The sequence below is a fragment of the Mustela putorius genome, unplaced genomic scaffold (assembly GCF_011764305.1).
Source record: "Mustela putorius furo isolate JIRA1106 unplaced genomic scaffold, ASM1176430v1.1 tig00000731_pilon_pilon_pilon, whole genome shotgun sequence".
Classification (NCBI taxonomy): Eukaryota; Metazoa; Chordata; class Mammalia; order Carnivora; family Mustelidae; genus Mustela; species Mustela putorius.
The window spans coordinates 2,931,225-2,946,079 of record NW_025421461.1 but is presented as its reverse complement, the minus strand read 5'-3'; the positions used below and the strand labels follow the sequence as shown (position 1 = coordinate 2,946,079).

Below are 14,855 nucleotides of genomic sequence, written 5' to 3'. Positions count from 1 at the left end.
TATAATGGCCATTGTAATTGGCGTTAAGTCTTGTGGTTTTAATTTGCCTTTTCCTAATGACAAAAAATGATGTAAAGAATATTCTCTTGTGTTGATTGACCATTTATCTTTCACCGAAACATGTCTATTCAAGTCCTTTGACCATTTACGAATTGGGCTATTTGTTTTCTGCTGCTGTTGACGTGTAGAAATTCTTCATATATTCTGGACATTAATCTCCTTTGTATATAGGATTTACAAGTATTTTCTTCCACTCGGTGGGTTGCCTTTTCATTCTCTTGAAAGTATACTTTGATGTGTAAGAGTATTTAATTTTGATGAGACCCAGTCCATCTATCTTTTCTTTTGTTGCTTATTCTTTTGGTATCACATCCAAGAAATCATTACCTAATCCACTATCATAAAGATTTTCCATGTTTGTTTGTTTACAGTTTTAGCTCTTATAACTAGGCTTTTATTTTTGTCCAATTTGAATTAATTTTGTCTATGGCGTTAGGTGAAAACCCAACTTCATTCTTTTTCATGCAGATTTCTGATCTTTCCAGCATCATTTATTCAAAAGACTGTCCTTTCCCCCATTGAATGGTCTTGGCTGTCTTGCTGAAAATCATTTGGCCATGTATGTATACATGCAAAAGTTTATTTGGGGTCTCAGTTCTCTCCTTTGGTCTTTATGTCTGCCTTTATGCCAGTGTTGCACAGTTTTGCCTCCTACATTTTTGTAGTAAGTTTTGAAATCAGGAAGTGTGAGACTTCCAACTTTGTTCTTTTTCAAGATGCTTTGGCTGTTTGGGTCCCTTGAGATTTCATGTGAATTTTATTATGGGTTTTTCTATTTCTGCAAAATGTCTTTGGGATTTTACTACATTGTATCTGTAGATCACTTTTAGTACTATCATCATCTTAACAGTATTAAGTTTCCATTCTGTAAACAAAGGATGTCTTTTCGATTTATTTGTCTTTAATATCTTTCAGCAATGTTTTATAGTCTTCAGTGTAGATTTTCTACCTCCCTGGTTAATTTACTCATAAATATTTTATCTTTTGGGGTTTTTTTTAAAGATCTTATTTATTCATTAGACAGAGAGCACACAAGCAGGGGGAGAGGCAGAAGGAGAGGGAGAATCAGGCTCCCTGCTGAGCTGGGAGCCAAACGTGGGGCTCGATCCCAGGACCTGGAAATCATGACCTGAGCCAAAGGCAGGTGCTAAACCATCTGAGCCACCCAGGTGCCCTTATTTTATCCTTTTGATGCAATTGTATAATGGGATTGTCTTCCTACTTTCCTTTTTGGACTGTTCATTGCTAGTGTACAGATAGAGATACAACTGAGTATGTGTTTCTTTGTATCCTGCAACTTCGCGGAATTTATTGGGTCTAACAGTTTCATCGAATCTTGGGTTTTCTACACATAAGATTGTGTCATTAATGAACATAGATAATTTTACTTCTTCCTTTGAGGTCTGGGTGCTTTTAATTTCTTTTTCTTGCCTAATGCTTTGGGGCTAGACCTTGCTGTAGTGAATAGAACTATTCACTGTAGTGAATAGAACTGATGAAAGTGCGAATACTTGTCCTGTCCCTGATCTGCTGGGAAAAACTTTGGGTCTTTCATTCTTGACGTTGATTGTGAATTTTTCATAGAAGGTTTTCATTATGTTGAGGGCATGCCCTTCTGTTCCTAGTTTACTGTTTGTTTCTGAAGGCAGGGTGTGAATATAGATACAGTGGGATTAATTATTCTCTTTGTTACTCTTTCTATGTGCTTCTCCTATGCTCTCATTTTTTTCTCTTTCACTTTCTTTCTGCCTTCCCTGGTTTTAATTGTGCATTTTATATGATTCTATTTTCTCTCCTCTGCTGGCATAGCTATTATACTTTTCCTTAAGTTTTTAGTGGTAACCCTAGGGTTTGCAATATACGTTTACAATGAATCTCTCCCCCCCCCCTTTTTTTTCTTTTTTAGGTAGAGAGGAGGGCAGAGGGAGAGAGAAAAATATCTCAAGCAGGCTCCACTCCTGGCACAGGGCTTGATCTTATGAACCCCAAGATCACGATCTGAGCCAAAATCAAGAGTCAAACCCTTAACTGACTGAGCCACACAGTCACCCCTCTAATTCCTCTTTAAAATAATACTTCATGGGTAGTGCAGATGCCTTATAACAGAGTATTCCCAATATTTCCCTCCCAACCCTTGTAATACTACCATCATTCATTTTAGTTATCCATAAGTTACAATAGCCAAATACATTGTTATTATTTTCAACAAACCTTTTCACCATTAGATAAATTAAGAATATTTTTTAAAAAGATCTAATTTTACCTTCATTTGTTTTCTAAGGCTCTTCCTTTTCTCATGTATATCCAAGTTTCTGATGTAGACCATGTTTCGTCCTTCTAAAGAACCTCTAACATTTCTTGCAAGTTGGGTATATGGTTGACAAATTTCCTCAAGTCTTATTCATCTGAGAAAGTCTTTATTTCCTTTTCACTTTTGAAGAATAATTTCCCTAGGTACAGATTTCTCATCTGATTTTTTACTTTCAATACTTTAAATATTCCACTCCACTCTCTTCTTGCGTGCACAGTTTCTCAAGAGAAGTCTGACATAATTCTTCTGCTTGCTCCATTAGGGGTACTGTTTTTCCCCCTCTGGCTTCAAGACTCTCTTCAATTTTCTGCAGCTTAAATATAATATATGTAGGTGTAGAGTTTTGGGTATTTATCTTACTTGGTGTTCTTTAAGTTGAATCTGTGGTTTGGTGTTTGGCATTATTTTGGAAAAGTCTCAGTTATTAACTTTAAATATGTCTTCTATTTTTTTCCCCTCCTTCTGATACTCCCATTCACTGCATGTTACACCTTTTCTTATTTTTTTTTTAAAGAATTTATTTATCCATTTGACAGAGATCACAAACAAGCTGAGAAGCAGGCAGAGAGAGAGAGAGAGGAGGAAGCAGGCTCCCTGCTGAGCAGAGAGCCTGACTCGGGACTCGATCCCAGGACCCTGAGACCATGACCCAAGCTGAAGGCAGAGACTCAACCCACTGAGCCACCCAGGCGCTCTTCTTTTTCTTTCTTTCTTACTTTCTGTTTCTTCCTTTCTTCCTTCTTTAGTTTCTCTTTCTTTTGCATGGTACACCTTTTCTAATTGTCCCACAGTTCTTGGATGTTCTTTTTTTCCTCCCACTCTTTTTCTCTTTGCATTTCATTTGGGAATGGCTATATCTGAATGCTTAAGTCCCCCCAAAGTCACATTTGATCCCAAATTCACATTTAAGTCCTAATTCCCAAGGGTGATAGGATTAGGAAGTAGGGCCTTTGGGAAGTGAATGGATGGGATCAGTGTTCTAAAAGGGGCCCCAGAGAGATCCTTTGTCCCTCTACTTTTTGAGGACTCAATGAGAAGGCACTGGCTAGGAACCAGGAAGAAGGCCCTCAACAGGATGAGACCACACTGAATCTTGACCTTGGACTTCCCAGCCACCAGGACTGTGAGCAGTAAATCTCTGTTGCTTATAAGCTACTCATCTGTAGTATTTCACTATCACCCCCTGAACAGACTAAGACAGGAAGTTTCTATTGAAGTTTCTAAAAACTCACTGATTCTTTCACTGGTCATGTCCAGTCTATTTCACTGGTCATGTCTAGTCTGTTAAGTCTAATCATGCCCCACAAAAGGCACTTTTTTTTCTGTTATAGTATTTCTTATTTCTAACTTTTCATTTGGATACTTTGACTCTCTCTCTCTCTCTGATTTACATGACCCATCTGTTTTTGCTCGTTGTCCACTTTTCCCATTAAACCCTTAACATATCAATCCTAGTTATTTAAAATTTCCGTCTGATCATCCCCAAATCTCTCCCATATCTGAGTCTGGTCTGATGCTTGCTTTGTCTCTCCAAACTGTTTTGCCTTTAAGCAGGCCTTGTAATGAACTACCTGTGGGAAGCTAGCCTGGATGAACTGGATAAAAGGAACCGAGGTCAACAGGTTTCTGATGTGAGGATTTATGTTTATTTACCTGAGGCATAAGCTGTCTATAGTTTTTGTGACTATAGCTGCCAGGGGCTAAAATTTCCCCTGATGTCTGCTGATTTTTGTCTCTCCTTGTCTTTTGGCTTTGCTAGAGTTAAGTAAGGTTTGAGATGTATCATTCTTTCCATTGTAATTTCTTGGTATTATACAGGAGCTAAACTGACGTGATGGTAAGGTGCGGCAGAGGGAAGTGTTCCGTAGTTCAGTGATAAGGTCTCACTCAAATCTTTTAAAGGGCCTGTGTGTCTCTGGACTGTGCCTACTCTTCTTGAATGATTCTGCTTCCCTCTATCCCCTAGGATGACAGAAGGATACAGGGGTCTACATGGGTATTCCACTTCTCCTTGTGGAAGGCTGGCAGGGCTGGAGTTTACTTCTTTCCCTCCCACCAGTTTAGGTTCTGATAAAACCCAACGTAGTTGGCCTCTAGTAAGTTTCCCTTGAAGGTAGGCTTTGGTTGAACAGCACAGAATGCCCTGGGCATATTTTTTAATGGTTCCATTTCCCTCACCTTCTACAGAAGCATGGAAGGATTTTTCTCTGATCTACACTCTGAGAACCTGATGGGGCCCTGAAGATGAAATTCATGGGATTTTATGGGGCTCACCTAAGACGAAACCCCCTTGGAATTTTTAACTCTTCAGCTTGTCTGCATTAAGCCTCCAGCAACTAGTCAGTTTCAGTTCCAGTTTTCCTGTTCCTGGCTCCAGCCACCTCTGCTCGGGTAAGCTGTATCTGTCCATCTCTTCAGCTTCTGGTGGAGAAGTTATCTTTGTGACCTCAGTTCTCTGAGGGATCTAGCAAGAGGAGTTAATGGTTCGGTCAGCTGTTCTCCTTTTGTTACTGTGACATCCAAGTGCCCAAGGTTTCTGATCAAGAGCTTCTAAAGCCCTTGAGATTTCCTGAGGTGAGAGGAGCATCTTTTGTTATGCATGATGAGGCCTTTTAACCTTGCCCAAGCTTATGCTAAGAAAGTCATTCTTTTTTTTTTTTTTTTTTTTTTAAGAAAGTCATTCTTGATGGGCCCCTGGATAACTTCGGGATGGGGAATGGTCAGGTCCGCTGAAAGACCAACATGAGATTAGAGGGTTGGGACTTGCTGCCCCGCCCCCCCCAACCTCCAGCAAGGGGAGAGTGACTGGAGAGGAGTCCAATCACCAATGGCCAGTGGCTCAAATCAATCACACTCTCTAATGGAACCTTCAAAAAAGCCTCTAAGCAACAGGATTTGTAGCGCTTCTGGACTGGTGAGCACATGGGGAAGCTGGGGAGGGTGACCTGCCCAGAAGGAGCGTGGGACCTCTGAGCATCATCACCCCTTGTTACTTCCCCTGTGCATCCCTTCCATTGAGCTCTTCCTGAGTTGTATCCATCATAATAAAACAGTAGCCATATGTCAAGCATCTTCCCAAGTCCTGTGAGCTATTCTAGCAAATTGTCGAATCCAAGAATGGGGCCCTGAAAAACCCCCAGCTGACAGCTGGTCAGTCAGAAAAAGTTGGGTGGGCATGGACTTGCAATTGGGCTTCTCAAGTTGGGGTCAGTCTTGTGGATCTGAGCCCCTAAGCCTCAACCTGGGGTGTGACACAAACTCTGGGTATGTAACGTCAGAATTCAATGGAATCATCAGACCTTCAGCTGGTGTTGGGAGATTTGGAGAACCGGTTGTTTGCCTAGAAGATCCACACATATTTGGTGTCACATGTGACAGAGAAGAAATGAGTTCTAGAACTCTTGCCTGAGAATTCTTGATGACCTCCAACCTCCTGACATGTCACGATGGAAACAAAGTCTTCTATTTTGTTTTTAAATTCTTCCATAATGTTTTTAGATTCCCAGAGTACTTAACGTTTTTTTTTTCTTATCACCTGGCAATGGATTTTTAAGATATGATAACAAAAGCAGAAGCAAAAAAAGAAAAGATAGATGAACTGGGCTTCATCAAAATTAGAAATTTTCTGGGCACCTGGGTGGCTCAGTCAGGTAAGCGTCTACCTTTGGTTCAGGTCATAATCTCAGAGTCCTGGGATCAAGTCCCACATCAGGCCCCCTGCTCGGTAGGGAGTCTGCTTTTCCCTCTCCTTCTGCCCCTCCCCTGCTTGTGCACTCTCTCTCTAATAAATAATTAAATAAAACATTTTTTAAAAAGATTTTACTTAATTATTTGACAAAGAGAGACAGCACACAAGCAGGGGGAGGGGCAAGCTGAGAGAGGGAGAAGCAGGCTCCTCGCTGAGGAGGAGCCTGATGAGGGGCTCGATCCCAAAACCCTGAGATCATGACCTAAGCTGAAAGCAGATACTTAACCACTGAGCCACCCATGTTCCCCAAGTAAAACCTTTTAAAAAAACCAATAGTTTAGGGCGCCTGGGTGGCTCAGTGGGTTAAGCTGCTGCCTTCGGCTCAGGTCATGATCTCACGGTCCTGGGATCAAGTCCAACATTGGGCTCTCTGCTCAGCAGGGAGCCTGCTTCCCTTCCTCTCTCTCTGCCTGCCTCTCTGCCTACTTGTGATCTCTGTCTGTCAAATAAATAAATAAAATCTTTTAAAAAAACGATAGTTTAGGGCCGCCTGGGTGGCTCAGTTGGTTAAGCAGCTGCTTTCGGTCAGGTCATGATCCCAGCGTCCTGGGATCGAGTCCCACATCAGGCTCCTTGCTTGGCAGGGAGTCTGCTTCTCCCTCTGCCTCTGCCTGTGGTCGCTCTCTCTCCCTCTCTCACACAAATAAATAAAAAATCTTAAAAAAAAAAAAAAGATAGTTTAAAAACAAACAACAAAATCACAAATGTACTAAATGTACAAAATGCTACTGAATTATATACTTCAACTGGTTAATTTTATGTTATGTGAATTTTAGCTCCAAGGTTTTCCTGGAATGTTTCATTCTAGAGCTTCCTATTATAGATCATGGTTGCAGTATTTGGGGTTATCCCTTTGAGGATGTAAGTCCTCTTTATCCTATAAAGTCTCGGTTTCTTTTCAGTTGCCTTCTTGTATTACTGTTTTTTCACAGCTGTCTGGTCATTCTAGGCTTGTTCTCATTTCTGAGAAAGAGATGAAAAGCCAATGGGGACACAAGTCACTTGGTGGGCTTTGTGGAGGGGATCCCCAATATTAGGGTTTGTTTGTTTTTAGTATTCTCTATTTGGATTGCTCAAACTCCCCATAAAGGCTTTAAAACCCTGCTGGGAGAGGGCCACATTTGGGGAGCTAAGCAGCAGAAGACAACACAGATTGATTCTTTAATACAACAGTTGCCACAAAAATGTGTTTGAAGGTCCAAAACTAAAAGTTAGCATTTCGATAGCTTTTATAGCCTCAAATATCATTAGCACGCATTTTCAGTTTTAAGGTGTTTAATTTTATAAAAGCTTGTATGGCCATACCTGAGATAGGACTTGAACAGGCACTTAATACATACCCACTGGTAAGAGTAAATACACTAACAGAGAAATACAAACAAAGCTGGTTCAGCAATCAGTTTTACAGGGCAATGAACTTTCCTGAAAGAGGGAAGACATTCAACATAAGAGCACAGAACACTTCCAGCAGGGACAATCAAATTTACAGATTTACAATGATATAGTTTACATGATATAGTTAATGTCTGGGAGAAACTTAGAATTCCACCTCTGGCCTTGATCTCCACAAAGACAGTGCAGATTCTTGGGACAACTAAGACGGCATGGAATGATCATGTCTAGTCTGTGGGCTGGTGCTAAGCTTCTATTTTAGCCACGGTCATTGAAGACCCTTACTAAAATGCCTGCTAAAAGAACGGCGACAGCGACAGCTAGAGCTATTCCACGATAGAAAATCAACTGTCTTCCTGTCAGGACATCCCCGATGGTTGAAACGGTGTACTGGCTGCTTTCGTCTAGGACCATTAGTTGGAAGGTCTGGCTCTCGGGTGTGAGGACTTCAGGCAGAACTACTCCATCAGTTACTTCTTTCTCCAAGACAGGTAGATCTGATGGCAGAGGACAGTGGCATATATATACCCTTATGTACAGGGTTCAGTAAAGAGCTATTATGGGAAGTTCCCTAAGGACACGCTCAGCAATGACCATCAATTATTGGCTGGTATTATGTGAAACTACATTGAGAACATTTCACAGGAGAACCCAGTGTTGATCTCCCAATTAGTAGGGCAGGGACAAGATTATTACGCAAGAGAGCAGGATCTCATAACTAATTAACTGTGGCTACACTAAGTTTCGGCCTCATGAGGCAGATCAAGGCCACTACACTGTGCTCTGTTACCTGCTGGTGACGGCGTGGTCTCTTTGATCCCCTTCAGCCCAGCTCGGACCTGTGCCTGAAAACAAGCATCACAGAAGCCAATGAAGTGTACATCAAGTTGGGCGAGTATTCTCTTGTTAAAATTTCACCCGAGCTACCGATGGAACCACTCCTAATGAGCTCTAACATTGGGGCGCCCGGGTGGCTCAGTCGGTTAAGCATCTGCCCACGGCTCAGGGCATGATCCTGGGGTCCTGGGATGGAGTCCCGCATTGGGCTCGCTACCCAGTGGGGAGTCTGCTTCTCCCTCTGCCCCTCCCCCTGCTCGTGCTTCTCTCCTGCTCCCTCTCTCTCAGATAAATAATCTTTAAAAAAAAAAAAAGAGCTCTAACATCTAGCACCGTCTTTTCTGGTCCTGAAAACACCAATGACCATAGAATGTGATGGACACATAGATGTAATGGACAACCACTATTCTCCCCAGTGCTCAGCTCACAATCATAATGTAAAAGGCAACTTGTGCCTATAGTTGCAAATTTCATATTTTTCTTGCACTGCACATTTCAGTGTTCCTAAGCCCTGCTATAAGAAATAAAGTCTAAAGACGAATGGTGTTATCATATAAAGGACGGTTTATGGCCTAGCTGAATGTCCAGTACTACTTCCTCCTTCCATTCATCACACTAAGGTAGGAAAGATGCCATACATCACAAGTAGGAAAACCAAAGGCATGTGAACCTGGGGGACAGGACACAAAATTGAAGCAGGGGTGCTTTGTGCACTAAATTCAGCCCCTGTCTCCCTATCAGTAACACATCCCCTACTCCAACCTGTCATCCATCTCATCTTGACAATAAACACAGCTTACAAGTCACACCCAGAGAGGCCCATACAGTCGAGATCCCGTTCCTCTACCCGGAGGTTATGGCTCTTCCCCCAAGCATTCCTCACTGATCACAGATCCTCAGCACGCTGCCTTTTAGGAAAACGTGGACCAAAAATGTTTCTAAAAAGAGGCCTAGGGGCGCCTGGGTGGCTCAGTGGGTTAAAGCCTCTGTCTTCGGCTCGGGTCTTGATCCCAGGGTCCTGGGACTGAGTCCCGCATAGGGCTCTCTGGTTGGCGGAGAGCCTGCTTCTTCCTCTCTCTGCCTGCCTCTGACTCCTTGTGATCTCTCTCTCTCTGTCAAATTAAAAAAATAAAAATAAAAAAACAGAGGTCTAAACACAGATAAGTCTGTATAATCAGGATTAAAAAACTACTATTTTTATACTAAAACGGAAAAATATTTTCTAAGCTAATTCCTCATTTGTTGTTGAACCCTAGTAAGTAGATACTGAACTCATGGAACAAAGAAGAAAACATGTTGAAACGTGCTGTCTTTCTACCCCGAACTCACATTAGACAATTTCCATGAAATGAAGCAGTCATGCTGCCAATGGCCACCTTAGCATTTGACCTTCAGGTTCCTCACAGAGCCACGGGACCGAGAAAGAGCCACCCTTCTAGAAGATGCTATTACCTGCTCGGCAGCTCTCTTCCAATTCGTCCTGCAGATGAGCACCAGATAGAAAAGGGCTTGAAAGAAAACACAGATGATCAATCCAGACCAGAGACCTACGGATACAGGATGAGAATCATGGCTTAGGTGTTCTTCCATGATGTTCTGTCATCGTTCACATTCTTCCAAGACAACTTCAGCTAAAAATAACTTCCTGTGGTGCTTGGATGGCTCAGTGGGTTAAAGCCTCTGCCTTCGCCTCAGGTCATGATCTCAGGGTCCTGGGATCGAGCCCTGCATCGGGCCCTTTGCTTGGTGGGAAGCCTGCTTCTCCCCTCTCTCTCTGCCTGCCTCTCTGCCTACTTGTGATCTCTCTCTGTCAAATAAATAAATAAATAAAATATTTAAAAAATGAAATAAAATAACTACCTTAAAAATTTACAGAAGTATAGACTGGCACTCAAGTTTACACTGATCGATCACGGCAGTCACTCTGGCAATAAACAGTCAAAACAACACAGAACTGTTGGCTGCTTATACGCTGATTTAACAAATATGTACTGGCTGCTTTGTGGCAGGTCGGGTTTTGAGGACTGGCCACACAGAGTGGGACAGGCTGGCGAGATCTGGGCCCTCCTAGAGCTTACATACTACTAGGGGAGACAGAAAACAGGCAAGGCTGCAAACGTGCCGGCTGGAAGGGTGAGAAGGGCCACGGAAACCACTGAACAGAGCGCCGCAACAGTGACCCACAGCCCAGAGTCCACGAGAAGGGCAGCAGCTCTCACTATGGGGGGGAGGGGAAGTGGCTGTGACAGCTCCAGGACAGGCCCGGCCGGTAGAGGCAGGAGAAGGCCCAGGCCCAGGGGGAAACCAACTGTGGTGTGGACAAGTTTACTGAGAATATAAATGGATCCTTTCAAAAAAAAGAAAAAGATGAAAACAATGCCTATTAACCTATGAAACTATTTAAGCTAGTTAAATGTCCATTACATACCAAAGTGGATATAAAATATCCACTTGTATGTCAATAGTTCCGCTACAAAGCTGGCTGCTTTGGTGAGAGATGGAATCTGTCAGAGATTGTCAATTAGTCCATTCATTCATTCATTCATTCATTCCACGTCCGGGGTGCCACACTGGCAAAGGCACATGGACGCCAGTCCGATGTGGATTCCTCATAATGAAACAAAACTGGAATTTAAGCAAACTCCTCAGAATTAAACAAAACTTCTCTTCCGTTCAGAAGCAGGTGGACTGACATCCCTTTGAGGGAGTGATTCTATTTCTAGGAATCCATCCTGAGGGAAGAGTCAGGGAACTTAGTGATTCACACACCTGGGAGGCTCAGCACAATCTTATTTATAAAGAGAAGCAATTTATTTATTTATTATTTACTTACTTATTTAATATTTTATTTATTTGGCAGAGAGAGAGCATAAGCAGGGGGCTGCAGAGGAGGGAGAAGCAGGCTCCCCGCCCAGCGGGGAGCCTGCTTCTCCCTCTCTCTCTGTAGCTCCCTCTGCTGTTCTCTCTGTCCCTCTCTGTCAAATAAATAAAATCTTAAAAAATACATAAATAACGAGAAGCAATTTAAATGTCCACTGTCAGGGAAGCACTGAAGAAATGATACAAGGGAGTAATGTAGAGGTACTAAAAACCATGTCTTTAACATCGAATGGGAGGAAATTATATAGTCAGTATAACCCTACATCTGTGAATAATAGAAAAAAGACTAGCATAAAATACACTGAATGCCTCTGCTGTTCTAGCTCAGTAGGGTAACTAAAGATAATTTAATTTTCTGTGTGTTTAAGCATTTCCCCAAATTTCCATACCATTAAAGTAAAATTTTAATAATTTAAAAGGACTTTTGAACAAATCTGAGCACCTACTAAGTACGATGGTAAAAAGCCTCTTAGTGAACAAAGAGAGGGAAATCTGCTTATTCTAAAGAAGCGTTAGATTCTACTAAGAGAGAGGTTTTAGCGTTTTGGGTTTTTTTAAGTGAAGGAGAATTATAAAACCTTAGCAGCTTATTGAGGAGGACAGGGGCTCTCCCAATTTAGGTAAACAGTATATCCCAGGGGTTTAGGGCAGTGTTTGATAGCACTACGAGACAGTAATAAACATTTGGCAGGTGTGTGTCCCAAACAGAGAATGACAAAGCCCAGCTTGACATTAATCAGCCACACAAAGGCCCCCAGGCAGGAGAAGAGAGATGACATTGAAGATAGTTATTCTTTAGGCCACCAAGTAATGTTTCCTAAAAAGTCAAGGTAAGAAACTAAGCACCTGTCTATGTGGACACTGGAAGGCTCTTATGACAACTGCAAGATTAAAATTTCACAGAGAACTGGGGTAGATTCAAAATTTTTACATGGAAAAACGTACTGATTGGATGCAGAACTAAACCTACTTGACTACATTCTACGGCATTTAGTAAGTCCTCTAATTAGACTATTTTTTCACTAAAAAAATAAAATTCAGGGCACTTGGGTGGCTCAGTGGGTTAAGCCTCTGCCTTCGGCTTGGGTCATAATCCCAGGGTCCTGGGATCGAGTCCCACATCAGGCTTTCTGCTCAGCAGGAAGCCTGCTTCCTCCTCTCTCTCTCTCTCTTTCTCTCTCTCTCTGCCTGCCTCTCTGCCTACTTGTGATCTCTGTCTGTCAAATAAATAAATAAATAAAATCTTTTTAAAAAATGGTGTTGGGGAAACTGTATAGCCACATGAAAAAGAATGAAACTAAACCACTTTTTTATACCATATACAAAAATTAACTTAAAATGGAGTACAGACCTAAATGTGAAACCCCCAAACCATAAAACTCCCAAAAGAAAACATAAGCAGTAATCTCTTAGACATATTTATGGATGTATCTCCTCAGGCAAGGAAAACAAAAACAAAAAACTATTGGGACTACACCAAAATAAAAAGCTTTCACACAGCAAAGGAAACCATCAAAAAGCCAAATAGGCAATCTACCTTTGGGAGACTGGGAGAAGATATTTGCAAATGATGTATCTGATGAGGGGTTAATACCCAAAATATATATAAAAAGAAGTCATATAACTCAACTCCAAAAAACAATCTGATTAAGAAATGGTCAGAGAACCTAAATCAACATTTTTTCCAAAGACTTACAGATGGCTAACAGACATGTGAAAATATCACTAATCAACAGGGAAATGCAAATCAAAGTTATCAGATATCACCTCACACCAGTGAGAGTGGCTAGTACAAGAAAGACAAGAAATAAAAAGGGTTTTCAAAGATATGAAGAAAAGAGAACCTTGAGGAACCTGGGTGGCTCAGTCGGTTAAGCACCTGCTTTTGGCTCAGGTTGTGATCCCAGGGTCCAGAATCAAGCCCCACATCAGGCTTCCTGCTCAGCGAGGTGCCTGCTTCTCCCTTTCCCTCTGCCCCTTCCCCTACTCATGCACGCACTCTCTCTCTCAGTCTCAAATAAATAAATACAAATCTTAAATAAAAAAGGGGGGAACCTCATACTCTGTGGATGGGAATGTGGGTGTGTGTAGCCACTTAGGGAAATAGTATGAAGGTTCCTCAAAGAAATTAAAGGAGGGGCGCATGGGTGTCTCAGTGGGTTGAGCCTCTGCCTTGGGCCCAGGTCATGATCTCAGGGTCCTGGGACGGAGCCCCGCGTCAGGCTCTCTGCTCAGCGGGGAGCCTGCTCCCCCTCACCTCTTTCTCTGCCTGCTGCTCTGCCTACTCATGATCCCTCTGTCTCTCTCTGTTGAATAAATAAATAAAATCTTTTTTAAAAAAAAGAAATAAAAGTAGAACTACGACATGATCCAACAATCCTGCTTCTGGGTATTTACCCAAAGGAAATGAAAATACTATTTCAAAAAGATATATATAGATAGATGGATAAATACATATACATATACATTCATCCCTATATTTATTACAGCATTGTCGATAATAACCAAGATATGGAAGCAACCCAGTGTCCATCAATAGATGGATGGATAAGGAAAATGTGGTCCATATATGCAACGGAAAATTATTCAGTCATTAAAAAGAATGAAATCTTGCCATTTGCAACAGCATGGATAGAGCTAGAGTAATTAATGCAAAGCAAGATAAGTCAGTCAAAGACAAATACCATATGGTTTCACTCAAATGCGGAACTTAAGAAACAAAACAAAGAAGCAAAGGAAAAAAAGAGAGACAAACTAAGAAAGTAACCCTTAACTAAAAGAACTAAGATGGGGGATATTGGGGGAAAGAGGGAACTAGGTGATGGGGATTAAAGAGGACACTTATCTTGATAAAATAAAATGTAAAAAATTAGAAATGGAGAAAAATTATTTCTAATTACATATGACATGATCCTATATATAGAAAATCTTTTTAAAAATCCACACATTAAAAAATACTACAGCTAATAAATTCCATAAACTTAGATCAACACGCAAAAATCAGTTGTATTTTAATATGCCATAACAGTCTGAAAAGGAAATTAAGAAAATAATTCTATTCACAATTGTATCCAAAAGAATAAAATATCTAGGAATAAATCTAACCAAGGAAATGGATAACATGGAAAATTACAAAACATTGACTGGAAGAAGTTAAAGACCTAAATAAATGGAAAGACATTCTGTGTTCATGGATTGGAGGACTTATTATTGTTAAGATTCCATTATTTTCTCCTAAGCAATGTACAGATTCAATCTAGATAAAAATTCTAATTTTTTTGGTGCAAAAATGGAAAACCTGACCCTCAAGTTCATATGGAATTCCAAGAATCCTCAAATAGCCAAAACAAAATTTAAAAAGAATACAGCTGGCAGGCTTACACTCCTTGATCTCAAAAATTATTTTGCAGCTATAGTAATCAAAACAGAGTGGTGCTGGTACAAGCCAGACATAGACACTAGTGGAGTAGAAGAGAGAGTCCAGAAATAAGCTCATACATCTATGGCCAACTAATTTTCAACAAGTGTGCCAAGATCATTCAGTGGGGAAAGAATGTTTTTCAATAAATGGTGTTCGCTTCACCTAGGTAATTCATCATGTTTCAGGTCTGAGGCTAATGCAGGACT

General features: G+C 41.2%; 1 protein-coding gene across 2 annotated transcripts in view; it reads right to left on the bottom strand.

Annotated features, from left to right (window-relative positions):
• Positions 1 to 7,360: 7,360 nt before the first annotated feature.
• Positions 7,361 to 14,855, bottom strand: part of LOC101677661 (multidrug and toxin extrusion protein 2) — a 67,361-nt gene continuing 59,866 nt past the window's right edge. The window contains exons 15-17 of one of the 2 annotated variants that reach the window (XM_004776566.3): positions 9,801 to 9,895; positions 8,302 to 8,356; positions 7,361 to 8,008 (exon numbers count right to left, since the gene is read on the bottom strand). In XM_004776566.3, the coding sequence (XP_004776623.1) occupies positions 7,770 to 8,008; positions 8,302 to 8,356; positions 9,801 to 9,895 (389 nt within the window). In that variant the 3' untranslated portion in view covers positions 7,361 to 7,769. The remainder of the gene's footprint in view (positions 8,009 to 8,301; positions 8,357 to 9,800; positions 9,896 to 14,855) is intronic. The other variant, XM_004776568.3, reaches the window with a different exon arrangement.